This window comes from Protopterus annectens, chromosome 4.part0 (genome assembly GCF_019279795.1).
Source record: "Protopterus annectens isolate FY-2018-M chromosome 4.part0, PAN1.0, whole genome shotgun sequence".
In the NCBI taxonomy this organism is placed as follows: Eukaryota; Metazoa; Chordata; order Ceratodontiformes; family Protopteridae; genus Protopterus; species Protopterus annectens.
The window spans coordinates 856,398,721-856,413,252 of record NC_056733.1 but is presented as its reverse complement, the minus strand read 5'-3'; the positions used below and the strand labels follow the sequence as shown (position 1 = coordinate 856,413,252).

The 14,532-nt window shown below is 38.8% G+C and overlaps 1 protein-coding gene across 2 annotated transcripts in view; it reads right to left on the bottom strand.

Moving 5' to 3' along the window:
* LOC122799628 (guanylate-binding protein 1-like) overlaps positions 1-14,532 on the bottom strand; it is a 983,968-nt gene that overhangs the window by 749,475 nt on the left and 219,961 nt on the right. For both annotated transcript variants that reach the window (XM_044068815.1, XM_044068816.1), the window contains exon 4: positions 4,498-4,607. In XM_044068815.1, the coding sequence (XP_043924750.1) occupies positions 4,498-4,607 (110 nt within the window). The remainder of the gene's footprint in view (positions 1-4,497; positions 4,608-14,532) is intronic.

Genomic DNA, 14,532 nt, shown 5'->3' with positions numbered 1-14,532 from the left:
TCGAGGATCCATGATGTTTCTGCTTAAGTCATCTGCCAGAGTATTTTTCTTTCCTGGCAGGAATTGTGCTTGCAGATGAACTTGATAGGTCAGTGCTGTGTTCCACAAGGTCATGGCCTGTCTGCATAGGGGATAGGAATGTGTGCCCCCTTGCTTGTTTATGTACCACATAACTGTGGGTGTTGTCCATCTTTAGTAGCAATTGTCCTGGATGCAGAAGGTCCTTGAAAGCTGTCAGGGCATTTTGTACAGCTAGCATTTCCTTTTGATTGATGTGGAGATGCACTTGGTCTGTGGTCCACTTGCCCTGGATATATTGTCCTGCCATGTGTGCTCCCCAGGCGTAATCCGATGTTGTCTGCCTGGATGTGGGTAAAGTGAAAGGCTGTCCCTTGTTGTGGTGACATGCCTGTGCCCACCATCGAAACTCCTGTTGAAGGCAGGGAATGAGTGGTATTATTGCTTCCAAGCTGTGACAGTGTTGAGTTCATACACTTTTCAGATACCATTGTAACTTCCTCATATGGAGTCTGGCATATGGTATTAGTAGTATGCAGGATGCCATGAACCCCAAGGCCTGCAGAATTTTTCTTGCAGGGAGTTGGGTTTTTGTTGCCATCAAATGAAAATACTGAGTCAGTTGCCTTTGCTTGTCTGGAGTGAGATAAGCCATCTGGGCAGTTGTATTTAAGCTTGCACTCAGGAATATTATCTCTTGTGAGGGCACTAGTTTTGACTTCTTTTCATTTATTGTGTACCCTAGGCCCATTAGTAATCTTTTTATGAATGCCAGATGTTTTACTAGAATGTCCTTGCTCTCTGCTTGGATAAGGCAGTCCTCCAAGTAAGGATATATTTGAATTTCTTTTTGTCTGCAAAATGCAATTACTGGTGCCAGGCACTTTGAGAAGACCCTGGGTGCAGTAGATAATCCAAAGGGCAGTGCAGAGAATTGGTAATGTTTTGTGCCAGCTATGAATCTGAGGTATCTTCTGCAATTTTGTCTTATTGGGACATGCAGGTATGCCTCTTTGAGGTTCAAAGTAACCAGCCACGCCTTCTTGCTCAGCATAGGAAGAAGTTGCTGCAGTGTCAACATTTTGAATTTTGGCATATCCAGGTAAGTGTTTAGAATAGATAGGTCCAGTATGGGTCTCCAAGCTTTGTCCTTTCTGGGGACCAAGAAAAGTCTTGAGTAAAATCCTTGTCCTTGTTCCAGTTTTGGCACTTTTTGAATAGCTCTCATGTCCATGAGAGCTGTGATTTGCTTTTGTGCCTCTGCCCATTGATTTTGAGGCAGGTCTGGCATTCCTTTTGGCCTTGGTAGAGTGTAAAAGTGGAATATGTAACCTTGAGACACAATATTAAGTGCCCATTTGTCTTGGGTGGTTGTATGCCAATTTTGTGAAAAAAGTGCTAGTTTCCCCCCTAAGGGAGCTGCCAAAAGGTGAGAACTTGGCATTTGAAAGGGGAAGTCATTGGGACTGTTTCCTAAATGGTTGTGACTTGTCTTCACCTCCTTTTTGGTTTGAAGCACCCTACTGTCGAGGTCTGTAAGAGCCTTGGGGCTGAGATCTGCCTCTTGGGTGTCTGCATCTGCCTCTTTGTGGTCTGTCTGACACTGGAAAGGACCAATTATTAGAAGGCCAATTTCTGCTAAATCTAGGAGGCTGTACCTGTAAGAAATCCTTTACTGTCTGCATAGATTTTGCTTTATCTTCCATTTTCTTTAATACCTCTTCAGCCTTAGCACCAAACAAGATATCATGCTGTAAAGGAGCATCCAATAATTTTGCCTTAACATGATCAGGTAAACTTTGTTCAGGTAAACTTTGTTCTTTTAACCAATCATGCCTTCTTATCACAGATCCTGTAACTGTGGCTCTACAAGACGCCTCTAATGAATCAAAACCACATTGCAGAGTATGTTTTCCCACTTGTTCAGCTGCATGCAAGAAGTCCTGCATTTCCTTATGATCAGGACCTTCTAAGCTAGTTGGAATTTTCTGTTTTAGCAAAGACATTAAATATTGTTGGTATTTAAGCATGTGGAACTGGCAATTTAAGGCTTTTACTGCTAGTGTTGCAGAAGTGTAAACTTTCTTCCCCCATCTATCCAGTGCTCTGGAATCCCTGTCTGAGGGTACTGGATTTTTTGCAGTGGAAGCCTTTACCCCCTTGGGACCCTGGGAAAAAGTTTTTGGGTCTGCAGCAGGGTTTTTATAAAGAAATTTGTGCGAGTCAGGGACTCTGTAGTACCTGTCAGGCATGACTGGAGCTGGGGCAAGGAATCAGGGGTTAAACTAGATTCAGAGAACACATCATCCACAATATCTAATACAGGCAGAATAGCCAGGGGCCTGTGCTGAGGCAATAACAGAAAATCTCTGAGCCTTTTCTTGGATTCTGAATAATCCTGGCTCTCCCAATGGAAATGCTCCCTCATGGTATGTAAAGTTTCCCCAAAAGAGTAATCCTCAGGAGGAGAGGCTGAAGGAACTGATTCTTCAGCATCAGAATCCTCATAGGGGGGGTAAAGAGTATCCCTGGTCTGAAGAGGAATCAGAGGAAATGGAAACCTGGTCAGAGGAGTCATAGTCTGTATCCTGCCTAGGCCTTTTATCAGGAGGGGGATGGGAACCCCTGATCAGAGTATTTAGGTCTTCGGCCATTTTGAGCATCTGTTTCTTAGGCATGGAAGCCTGTCCTGGAGAATGCTGTACTTGTTTCTTTGTCTTTAATGGAGTTTTTGACTTGGCTGTTGTCTTGATAGTAATCTGTGAAGGTCTGAAAACACCCTCAGAAGCCGATGCCTGCTCAGCGGCTCCGGACCCATCTGAGAGAATAGTTTCCGTAGGCCCAATACCTTGAGTATCCAGAGGCCTAAATGTCTCCACATGGGAGTCGGAGGCGGCCTGTGGCTCTGAGGCAGCGGGAGTCAGGGGCTGCGAAAGCGCCTCACTGAGCACCGGTGAACCGGCGACTGGCCTAGAAGAGGCTTCGTCATCGGTTTTGGACTTCGGTTGCCTGTCCTTATCCTTATCTTTGCGTTTTTTGTGTATTCCGGTCGTTGGTGTGTCGATGGCATGGTATAATTGAACCTTCAGCCAAAATAATGGTGAGCAAAATCAAACCGATGTTTAATAGTGCGTTTGTTAAATCTAGCACAAAACCGACAACTAGTGACATCGTGGTCTGGGCCTAGGCATGGAATACAGTAAGAATGAAAATCCTTATGAGGTATTTGCTTCCCACAAGAAATACAATTATTAACTTTTACTGACATCGGTCTGAAGCAAGAAAAAGTTTCCCCAACGGGGTAATTAGCTTTATTGAAGACTTTGGTTCTGAAATTCGAATTCAAAAATCTCATGAGTCGGCCGACCGGCACTTGCGAACCGCTTTTGCTTCAGGCACCGCGTGGCAAGAAAGACTGAAGAAAATGGCGTTGGATGCATCTTATATACCCATGGCGCACTGACGTCAGAGAAGAAGTGACAGCAACTGACGCCGGACCAAGACTTTGGAACTCTGGCCGACTGCGGACCGCCTGACGGCAGGATAACCCAAGTGTAATGACTGCAGCAGTAAAACACGATGAACATCTGAGTTACAATGTAAAACTTCAATGAGATCCAAGCTGCCATCATGCATATATGAAAGACTCCAGTCTAAAAATAGGGAAAGCGAACTGATACAAACACAGCTTAATGGTCACCTTCTTGATAGAAAAGCCTCTAAACTTGATCAAGGAATATTACTGTACAAAATGGTAGCGAGCAATGCATACTTTTGTGTTACCAATATATATATATATATATATATATATATATATATATATATATATATATATGTATATATATGGATCACCTTCATTTTGTCAACAGTTCATTTCACTGACACTCAACTCAGCAGGCCCAATTCACTGAAACTTCATTTCACCGACACTGCAATTCACCAACACTCATTTCATTGAAAATTATATATGGCCTATTCCCCACTGTAGAGCGACCCTGGAGTTAGAATATATATAGTAAGGGTGTGTGTGGGGACACAGCCCTCCACAATGGGGGGTTTGGGGGGGGCAAAGCCCCCCACATACTGGGATTCTATAATGGTTGTTTGGCAATAGTTATTCATTGCACTTGTAAGAATGCATCTGTATACTGTAAAACCGTCATGATATGTGGGGGGCTTCACCCCCCACACCCCCACTTACTATATATTCTAACTCCAGGGTCGCTCTACAGTGAGGAATAGGCCATATATCATTTTCAACGAAATGAGTGCTGGTGAAATGAAGTGTCGGTGAAATGAAGTTTCACTGAATTGGGCCTGCTGACTTGGTTGTCGGTGAAATGAACTGTCGACGAAATGAAGGTGACCCATATATATATATATATATATATATATATATCTATATATATGTATATATGCTGCATTGTTGGTATATTTGATGCAGATATCAGAAATGATGAGAACAGATTTTAAGGATACTGTAGATCAAACAGCGCATGACGATCGATCTTCTTCATGCTGTTGTATATGAACAAGCTGCTCATGAGAAGGGACAACGCAAAGAGCCACTTATCAGAGGTTTCATCTCCCTGAAATAGACAAAAAAGATCAGTTATCAGATACTATGCTGTATAATGTTCTATGCTTTCCTACTCTCTTATATGTTTGGGATTTCACAAGCAAAATGAACAATGGGCAAGCCCTACAAACCTTCTGAAAAGATTATATTTAATGCATGCTTTAAGTGGCGGAGAATCAACACTTACCTTGGCAGACAGAACGTTCATTCTTTGAGGAAAGAAGATGAGAAACTGTTCAATACTCTTTCATTGAGATGCTGCAAGAAGACCACTGCAGCCCCCGCATTTCAAATGGATTGCTATACTGATATTGTAACACTGCCTGTTCTCAGTTATATAAAGATGGACAAAAAGATTCTTGTGATTTATACTAAACCATGAAGTTGGATTTCTAAAGCATAAATCAAACACACTCCTTATGTACAAATTTTAGACCTAATTTATTTGGAATAAAAGAGACAACCCTAAACTTGTGAATCTGCAAATGTTAAAAAAGAGTGAAATTGGTCATTTGTGATCTGTACTTTACCTTGGTTAACAAATTCAAATAAAATAAAAAAAATCAAATCAAATAAAAAAGCTTCATAGAAAAACAGAAAACACAATAATGAAAACATAACAAAACAGGATGTAAATTGTATTTAGAAGAATAAGAATTGGAGTCAAGAGGAGAAATTATGGGCATATGAACACTTTTGCTAGCTTTAGACCTGAGCTCAGATTGTGAATTAAACATAAAAAAATCACCTTCTTCACACATATGTAATTGTTTTGCCAGATGAAATTATACCAATCAAACAATATTTTTAACAAAGGCAGCCAAACAGCTTAACTAATAAACTAATAAAAGTAATAATAAAAAACGGTGATGCAAGAAATTATACTAAGAATAGCTGTTTGCATGCACTCATCTGATAACCAGTAATATGCAGACTGGTCCTACTAGACCCCTTTCAGTCATTATCTAGGTCAATGACTGAGACATATCACTAACAACAAAAGACAAAGAGGGAAGTGAATAAAAAGCACCATAGAGACATATACTACATATAATACACTTTCAAAAAATACTAACGAGAGAGTAAATTACATCTTGCAGGATGTCCAACACAGTTAATGTACAAATGGCAGATTAGAAAACAAACCCAGCGATACTATAAAACTGGCAGAATTCCTAAAAATAAAAAAAAATAAAAAAACAGTGAAATACTAACAAGGTAAATGCTTTCTGTTTACAGAACTCACAAATAAAGCTACCAGGAGTGCCCAAGAAGTTTTGGCAGTCCATTAAACATCTCAGGTAACACAGCAAAAATTATTTCCAAACTACATGGCCTAAAATATACCATCACCGCAGTGAAGCACCCTCTTTATATTTTACTAACATTATACTCATTCCTTCTACGACCCCATTATAATGGCTTCTAGAGTTCCATAAATTGTACTTTAAAGGGGAACCGCACCCACAGACTGAAAAAAAAAACAGTTATTTCATCATGTCTTGATGTTTGCTACATTTTAACACTACTTTTGAACTCTATGTTCTTCTTTTGGCTTTTGCCAGTTAGTGGTGGCCACAGCGGAACTCCGGTCCGCTAATGATTGGCAGTAGATTTTTTTTTTACGGTGCCGAGTTGCCAGCCTGACACCCAGCCTTCAGCAAACGCACACCCATTCATGCATGTCTTTCGAATGCCACCCAACCATGGGGAGGACATGCAGACTCCACACAGAAGGTGCTCCCGCAGAGAATCGAACGGGAGAACCTCTTGCTGTGAGGCAACAGACTCTATGTACTTTTTAAAATATTTTTTTAAATACAGTTCCACAGTCTGACCACATGGGGCGAGTATTTTGATTTTTTTTAGTCTGCCTCTAGCTATCCCACAGTGCAGTATTTGGCTTTAAAATATTACATCATAGCCCCTAAGCTGCTGTCAGTGCATTGACTTTACATGTGCTTTCACATATACCCTTCCTTTTCATCAGTCAGGTTTAATTTACTCTGAGAGTAGGGTACTATCCCTTTATATCTGTACTGTATATTTTGTGTATTTTTATTTCAAAGTTTTGCTTATTAACTACTTTAAGTTATCTGTGCTAGTGCCTGCTCCATGTCCTGCTCACGGCTTGCCTTCTAGAACTCATGTACATAACTTTCTGTGTTTTTCTGATTGTTTTTCTTCACTTTCCCCACCACCACCATCACCATCTTGGGTCAGCCACTTGTTTGTTTGTGTCTTTCGGCTTTTCTCGGTTAGGGGTCGCCACAGCGGAACTCCGGTCAGCTAATGATTGGCAGTAGAGTTTTTTACGTGCTGGCTTGCCGGGCCTAACGCACAACCTTCAACGAAGGAACACCCAATCACGCATGTCGCCACACAGAAGACACTCTAACTGAGAATCAAACGGGCAACATCTAACTGTGAGGTGACAACGCTACCGCAGCACCACCACTATGTATCCCATAATCCTGTGGCCCATATTTAATCTGGATTCATGGCTTTCTTTTATTATTAGCTCCCTGCAAAATAGTTCCCTTCCATTAGCACCCCCTCCAGCTGCTAGCCAGCACGACCTCTAGGAATATCTGATATCTATTGTTTACATGAATATCTGTTGTTTCTTGATATTCTTGCAATATAACAATGCTTTGGGTGATTTCTATTGTATGACTTTAGCTGCTTAGTTCTGAATACTTTATGCACTTGCTGTACTCTTTTTAAGTGCTCGTATTCCCTATGCACCTCATACTGCCAGGCAATTACTATACTTGTTAGTATGTACTGTGTTTGTTGTTAATAACAGACTATAGCAGACAGTAACAATACAACATATCGCACAGTAATGGCTGAAATGTAACATTGTCTTCAAATGATATTACCTAATAGAGTCTGGGTTTTTATACTGTCTGCTCAAATTTTGAGCTCTGTGTTAAATTGTAGTACATTTGCATTTTTTCAGGATATTTTGCTAATTGTTGATGTGTAGTCTGTAGCACTCTCTTGCCCTTTTTTCTACTGTATGGAACTCCGTATGCCTTTCTAATTGCTCTTCCTTTCTCTACCTGGATAATCTGTCTGAACTTTATTTCTCCCTAACTTCTTCTTAGTTTTGTTAATACTTCTAATGGTTTCTCACTTTAGAATACACTGTCTTGGAAATGTAAACTGTACCTTTCATTGCCATGGTTAATGACACCTATTTATTTTTTTCTTTTTTTTAGTTTTGTCTCACCACAGTCATCTTCTTGCGACTACCCCATGTGAAATATTAAGTATTAAATAAAGCTACACTGTACTGCATTATTGTATACAAGAGATGTGGTTCCTCATTATTTTTAAGCAGCCCACAAGAAAAAAGTTTTTAAGTGCATTTTCAAAAATGTTGGCATGCCATAATCTATAAGACTGACCCTGATGGAGTAGGGTACTATCCCTATATATTTGTAGTACATATTTAGTGTATTTTTATTTCAAAGTGTTACTTAAATACTTTAAGTTTAGCTTCAATCTTATCTGTGCTAGTGCCTGCTCACCGATTGAGGAAGCCCCCCACACCCCTAGCAGTCAGTTTTGCCATCTCACAGCAAGAGGTTCTCCTCAACAGATCCATCCTAGTATCCTATGTCCCAAAGTTTTTTAAAAAGCATGTATTCTAACCCTTCATAAAGGTGGCAATACTACTGACATCTCAAACTACCGTCTCTTATCTCCAAGATCCTTGAAAAATGTATACATATAGCACTGCTAAACTTTCTTCTTAGTTACCATATCCTATCCTCCACACAACATGGACTTAGACCAAATCATACTACTATGACCACCTTGATATCCTTCATGGGTACTGGTAACAAAGCACGTGACACAGGGACAATTGTCTCCTCCCTATTTCTTGATCTATCTAAAGCTTTTCATACTCTCTCTCACCCCCTACTCCTTGTTCAACTCTCAAAAACTGGTGTCTCCTTCTCCTTTCTCAACTGGTTCTCAATTACCTATCGGACAGGCAGCAGTCAGTTAAATGGCAAAACTATCTCTCTCCATATCTTCACACCCCTACTGGTGTTCCCCAAGGCTCAATATTAGGACCCCTCCTTTTCAGCATCTTTATTATTAATCTCCAGTCCTCATTTAGCCAGGATTCTTGCATGCAATACACAGATGAGTCTACAATTATATGTTCCACTGATTCCATGCCTGATCTTCAACAAATTACTTAACTGCCCTTTACCTCCATAGAGACCTGGTTATACAATAATCATCTGTTCCTTAATCCTAACAAAACCAAACTAACCCTATCTACAGCTAAAAAACCAGCCTCCATAAATAACACCCAGTTCACTGTATTTTCTCAAAGCAATACCAGAATTAAAGTTGTTACCCACACCAAACTACTAGGGGTAGTAATAGCTAAACATCTAAAATTTAACCTGCACATTCATCACAACATCAGCAAAACACACCAAAAGATAGGCATTCTGTACAGGTGCAAACACTTCCTTATCCCCTCCACTAAACATGTCCTTGCTACCACTTACCTACTTCCCTCTCTCGTCTGTGGTGGCCCTCTACTTACTAACCTACAATCCTCCCTAAAAACAAAGCTTTAAACATGTTATTACAAAATTGCCAAGTTTGTCACTAATGCCAAACATTATACCCATCACTGCACAGCTCTTTACTCCCTAAACTGGCTTGAACTTCCATATTATCTCTACTACCTGCAAATAACAACTGCACATAAAATAATTTATAAACCATTACACTGTCCTGCTCTTAGTTCATTATTTAGTTACTGCCATCCTAAAAGGTTCTTCCAATTCAAAAATCAACACCTTTTGCAGGTCCACAAGGCAAACTTATCTGCTGGCCAGCTTCTTTACTCGTGTTCTGTAGGTAGAACCTGGAATGTCTTACCATTAATAATAAGAACCAATAAGAATCATGCTTCATTTAAAAATTCTTTATGGCATTATCTTTCCTCTGTCTGGAACTGCACTTGTACTAAGCCTCCACCCTTTAAAACTTTTTTGTCTCTATTTCCACAAAAATATTCTTACCTCAATAGACATTATCTACTAAATGCTTATTGATGGCTTAACTACACTTTTTGCAGGAACTTAATACAATGTTTAGCCTTTTTTCCTCTTATGCTACACTATAAGTTCTGTTTGCCCAGACAACTTTTGTTTTATCTTTACGTTGACTAAATGTCAATTTCTCGTCTAGGGCATATAATTACTATATTGTAACATTTCCTTGTATGTTCATGTTCTTTTTTTTTTTTTTTTGTAGCTTTTCTCCCTGGGCCTCCACTGAAAATGGGCTCTTAATGGCCCAGTGAATTATCCTGGTAAACAAATGACAATGAATAAATAAATAAATAATTACTATTGCTTGCTTTTCAGTGACACCTTTAAAAGACAAACAATCACACAGAACAGTATTCTCAGTGCCTGCTACTTCTTTGAACTTTATCTCCTGCTGTGAGCTATCTGTCACAGCAGCAAACAGCTGAAATTACTTTTTACTTATTTATTTGTTTGTTTGTTTATTTATTTATTTCCAGTTTGATTACCGTGGAAGTCCATTGGGCCCAGAGAGCCTGTTTCCAGTGGACGCCTGGGGAGAAAAGCTCATGAAACAGATTACAGTAAAGATAGTAGTCCAATAAAAAATAAAAATACAAGTACAAATACATATCAAATAATACAAAGCGTGAGCAATATTGCCCATAGTGGAAAAATATTGTGCAGATACATTTTAACAAATTCACACAGTTAAAGTCAAAAGTTATTTACAATATTTACAGAGTGTGAGAGGTCATATGGGAATTAGCTATAGAAGGTTATAGCCAGCTATAAGGTGCTTAGGAACTCAGGAGGATACCCTCCCAGGGGCTTTTGTTAAAGAGTTCTAGGTAGGGAACTTTTGCCACTTTGACAGATACAAAATGAAGGTGTTTGGGGAGGATAGAGGAGTTTAAGGACTACAATTCAGACATAACAAAAGAACGAAAATCATTCCATTAGAAGGAAAAGGAAGTAACAGGTACTGAAAATACTGTTCTGTAACATTATCCCTGTTTATCTTTTAGGACGTCATTGAAAAGCAAGCAATGGTAAACCCCATTCACTAAAAGAAAGCAGGGTATATGTGAAAACACATGTAAAGTCAGTGCATTGACAGGAACTTAGGGACTGTTATGTAATATTTTAAAGCCAAACACTGCACTGTGGGATACCTAGAGGTAGACTAAAAAATCAAGATGCTGGCCCAATGTGGGCGGACTCTGGAACTGCATTTAAAAATATAAAAAACAAGTACATAGAGTCCTGACGTGGCGTTAAAATGTAGCAAACATCAAGACAAGATGAAATAACTGTTTTTCTTTTCAGTCTGTGGGTGCGGTTCTCATTTAAGGTAAACAGTAAATCAAGCATGCAGTCAAGAGCTGTCACTGCATGTTGTGGTGCCTTATGCAGCTCCCTGATTTGGTGCTCCCCTTAACTCTAGCAACTGTAAGATGAGGACCAAAAAGCAAGTCCTCTCCTCCTCACACATTGAGAACCACCCCCTCATCCTACAAAAAAGGTTCTTTTTAAACTTTAGCAAGCCATTTGCTTGAAATATAACAAGCAGTTTGCTGCAGTCTAAATACCACACGAGATGCTGAAGCACTTTAGGCATGACTGGAAATGCAGTATCAGCATTCATTTCTGAATGCCAATATTGCACTACCAAGTGATTGCCATTTGCCAATCATGTTTCTTGACACATTGTGCTGGGGACAGCTGCTCCCTTCACCACACCCTAGTAACAGTGGACCAAGTTGATATGCTCATTTCTCTCACTAAAACCCAATAGTATTGCATATAATTAGAATTTAATCAAACTTTAACCTTTAATAAACAAACAGATGCACAGGCAGATAAAAATCTTGCTCAGCTAAAAGTTTCATACAAAGTTTCACATCTATTGCTATTAATGTCCCATTGCCAGGGGTTAAATATGCAATCCCACTTACTCACACAGAAATGGCAACTTTCTACACAAAGGACAGAACAGTAGTTACACACCGCAGAATAACAATAACCAGTAATTAGTCCGACTCCATATAACACTACTGACAAAGCCTTCTAATGTCTTCTTCAAACTGGAATGCCTCACCTCAAAATTTACTAAAGGCCGAAAGCCTGCTTTTATTTAACAAGTCTATGAAAACACACCTTACACAGCTTACATCACATAAGTATTTTAATGAACCTGGCTAATTCAGCCAATTCTTTCCAGCTACATTTCTACCTACCTAGGTAAATATACAGTTAATTTATGTTCTATGTCAAATGGCAGAATTTATTCCCTGCAAATACTGTAAACAAAAATATGTCAACTGTACTTTAAATATAATCAATTATTATTGTAGTTAACACAATGACATTTATTTTTAAATGACTTTTGCTTGCAATTTTAAGGTTTTCTTGTACTCCCATTTTCTTGTAGGATCTGCTGTATACCTGTTTTCCTGAACAGTCTTTTTGGATAAGCAAGTCCCACCATCTGACTCTTAACTAGGACTATGTTACTGGTGGAGATGGTCACAACTATTAGAATACAAAAAGAAACTGGCTATCCTAAAGTCCTTGTCACCCCTAACCACCCTACTAATTCATTATAAACCTAATCTACCCTTTTCACTAACACTGATCCTATACTTTACTTCAGAATAAAAAACTTTTTCTAATACTACAATCAAGACAAAAGGACAAATGCCATTTGCAGCAGTAGTAGACATAAAAAACACTAAATTTATCCCCTTACCTAGCCCTTACTTCATCCTTAATCCACAAAAACTTGCAATGACATCAGTGATCGTAAAATGATCTTTAGCTAAATTCCTAAATCGAATGGTATGCATAAAAATGAATTTCATATATATATCTATATATATCTATATATATATATATATATATATATATATATATATATATATATATATATAAATATATACATATATATATATATATATATATATATATATATATATCTATATATGGTCTACTGTGTTCATTGAATCTCATTTCAATAAATTTCATTTCATCCCAACCACTTCGTGGAAAACTCAAATTACTGAAAACTCATTTCACTGAACAGCAGTTAGTATATATGGCACTGTGTAAAGGTACTGTAAGGCATGTAAATGGTATATGCCCTTTTCCTCACTGTAGTGTGATCCTAGAATTAGTATATACAGTTAGGGGGTATGGAGGCACAGCCCCACACATTGGGGGGTGTGGGGGGCGAGGCCCCCTACTTAGTTTGGGCACATTTTGTTTTCTGGAGAGAGTTAGTCATTGGTGTTGCAACTATGAATGCCTATTGTTTAAAATGTATTGTTTTGAAGTTTTTGGTAAAATACAATATAAAACAAGCAAGGTGGAGGGCTATGCCCCCCACAACCTCCAATGTGGGGGGCTGTGCCCCCACACCCCCTAACTATATATACTAACTCCAGGATTGCACTACAGTGGGGAAAAGGGCATATACCTTTTACTTGCCTTACAGTACTCTACACAGTGCCATATATACTAAGTTCAGTTCAGTGAAATGAGATTCAGTGAAATGAGTTTTCACTAATTTGTGTTTTCAACAATGTGGATAAGGTGAAATGAAATTCAGTGAAATGAGATTTAATGAAACAAAGTAGACCCATATCTACCTATATATATATATATATATATATATATATATATATATATATATATATATATATATATATATATATACATATATATATATATATACATACATATACATACACACACAGACACACATACGTACGTGTGTGTGTGTGTGTGTGTGTGTGTGTGTGTGTATATATATATATATATATATATATACATATATATATATATATATATATATATATACATATATATATATATATATATATATATATATATATATATATATATATATATATATATATACATATATATATATATATATATATATATATACATATATATATATATATATATATATAGGGTCTATATTAGGTTCATAGGTTCATAGGTTCGTACTAGGCTATCTGCCCTAAGGCATTTATAAGCCTAGCCAGAGTGTATGTAGCTTACACCACCCCTTAGGATGAGAATACTATGCCCTTTTAGGGTTTAGTTTACTATGCCTCTGTCTAGTAGTGACACAGAGATGACCCCCGGGGTAAACCTACGATCTCCCAACCACTCGTCGAGATTTCTCTTGAATAGAGTCAGTGAGGGGCTCTGCCTAACATGGACTGGGATTCTGTTCCAGAGTGTAGGGAGCCTCTGGGTTATGAATCTGTCCCTCCAGCACGTCCTATTTATTTCTGTGTTGAGGTTTAAGTCATTTGTTCTCGTGGCTCTGATGGATTTGGGTTTTCTGAGGTGGAGCATGTCCATTAATTCAGGATTGGACATGGCCTTGTACGTCAGGCACAGATCACCTCTGAGTAGGCGGTATGTGACTGAATAGAGCTGGAGTTTTTTCAGTCGGGCAGCATATGACATATGTTTAAGACCCTTTATCCTTTTGGTGAGGAACTTTTGGGGTCTTTCCAACTGCTGCAGGTGTTGGGGGAGATACATCCCAAATGGGGCACTGTACTCAATCATTGGCCTGATAAGAGAAGAGTACAGGGGCACAATGACCTCTCTTGATCTAGATGTGAAACCCTTCATGATAAGGTGGGCAATATAGAAGGTCTTCCTAACCACTTTGGCAATGTGAGTGTCAAATGAGAGGTTACTGTCAACCTGGGTCCCTAGGTCCCTGATTACCTCTTCCGTGCCAATGGATTACCGCCTATGTGGTAATTTGTCGGTACCTTGTTTTTCCCAAAGGGTATGACTATACATTTTTTGGCGTTCAGCTTAAGGCCATGGCTC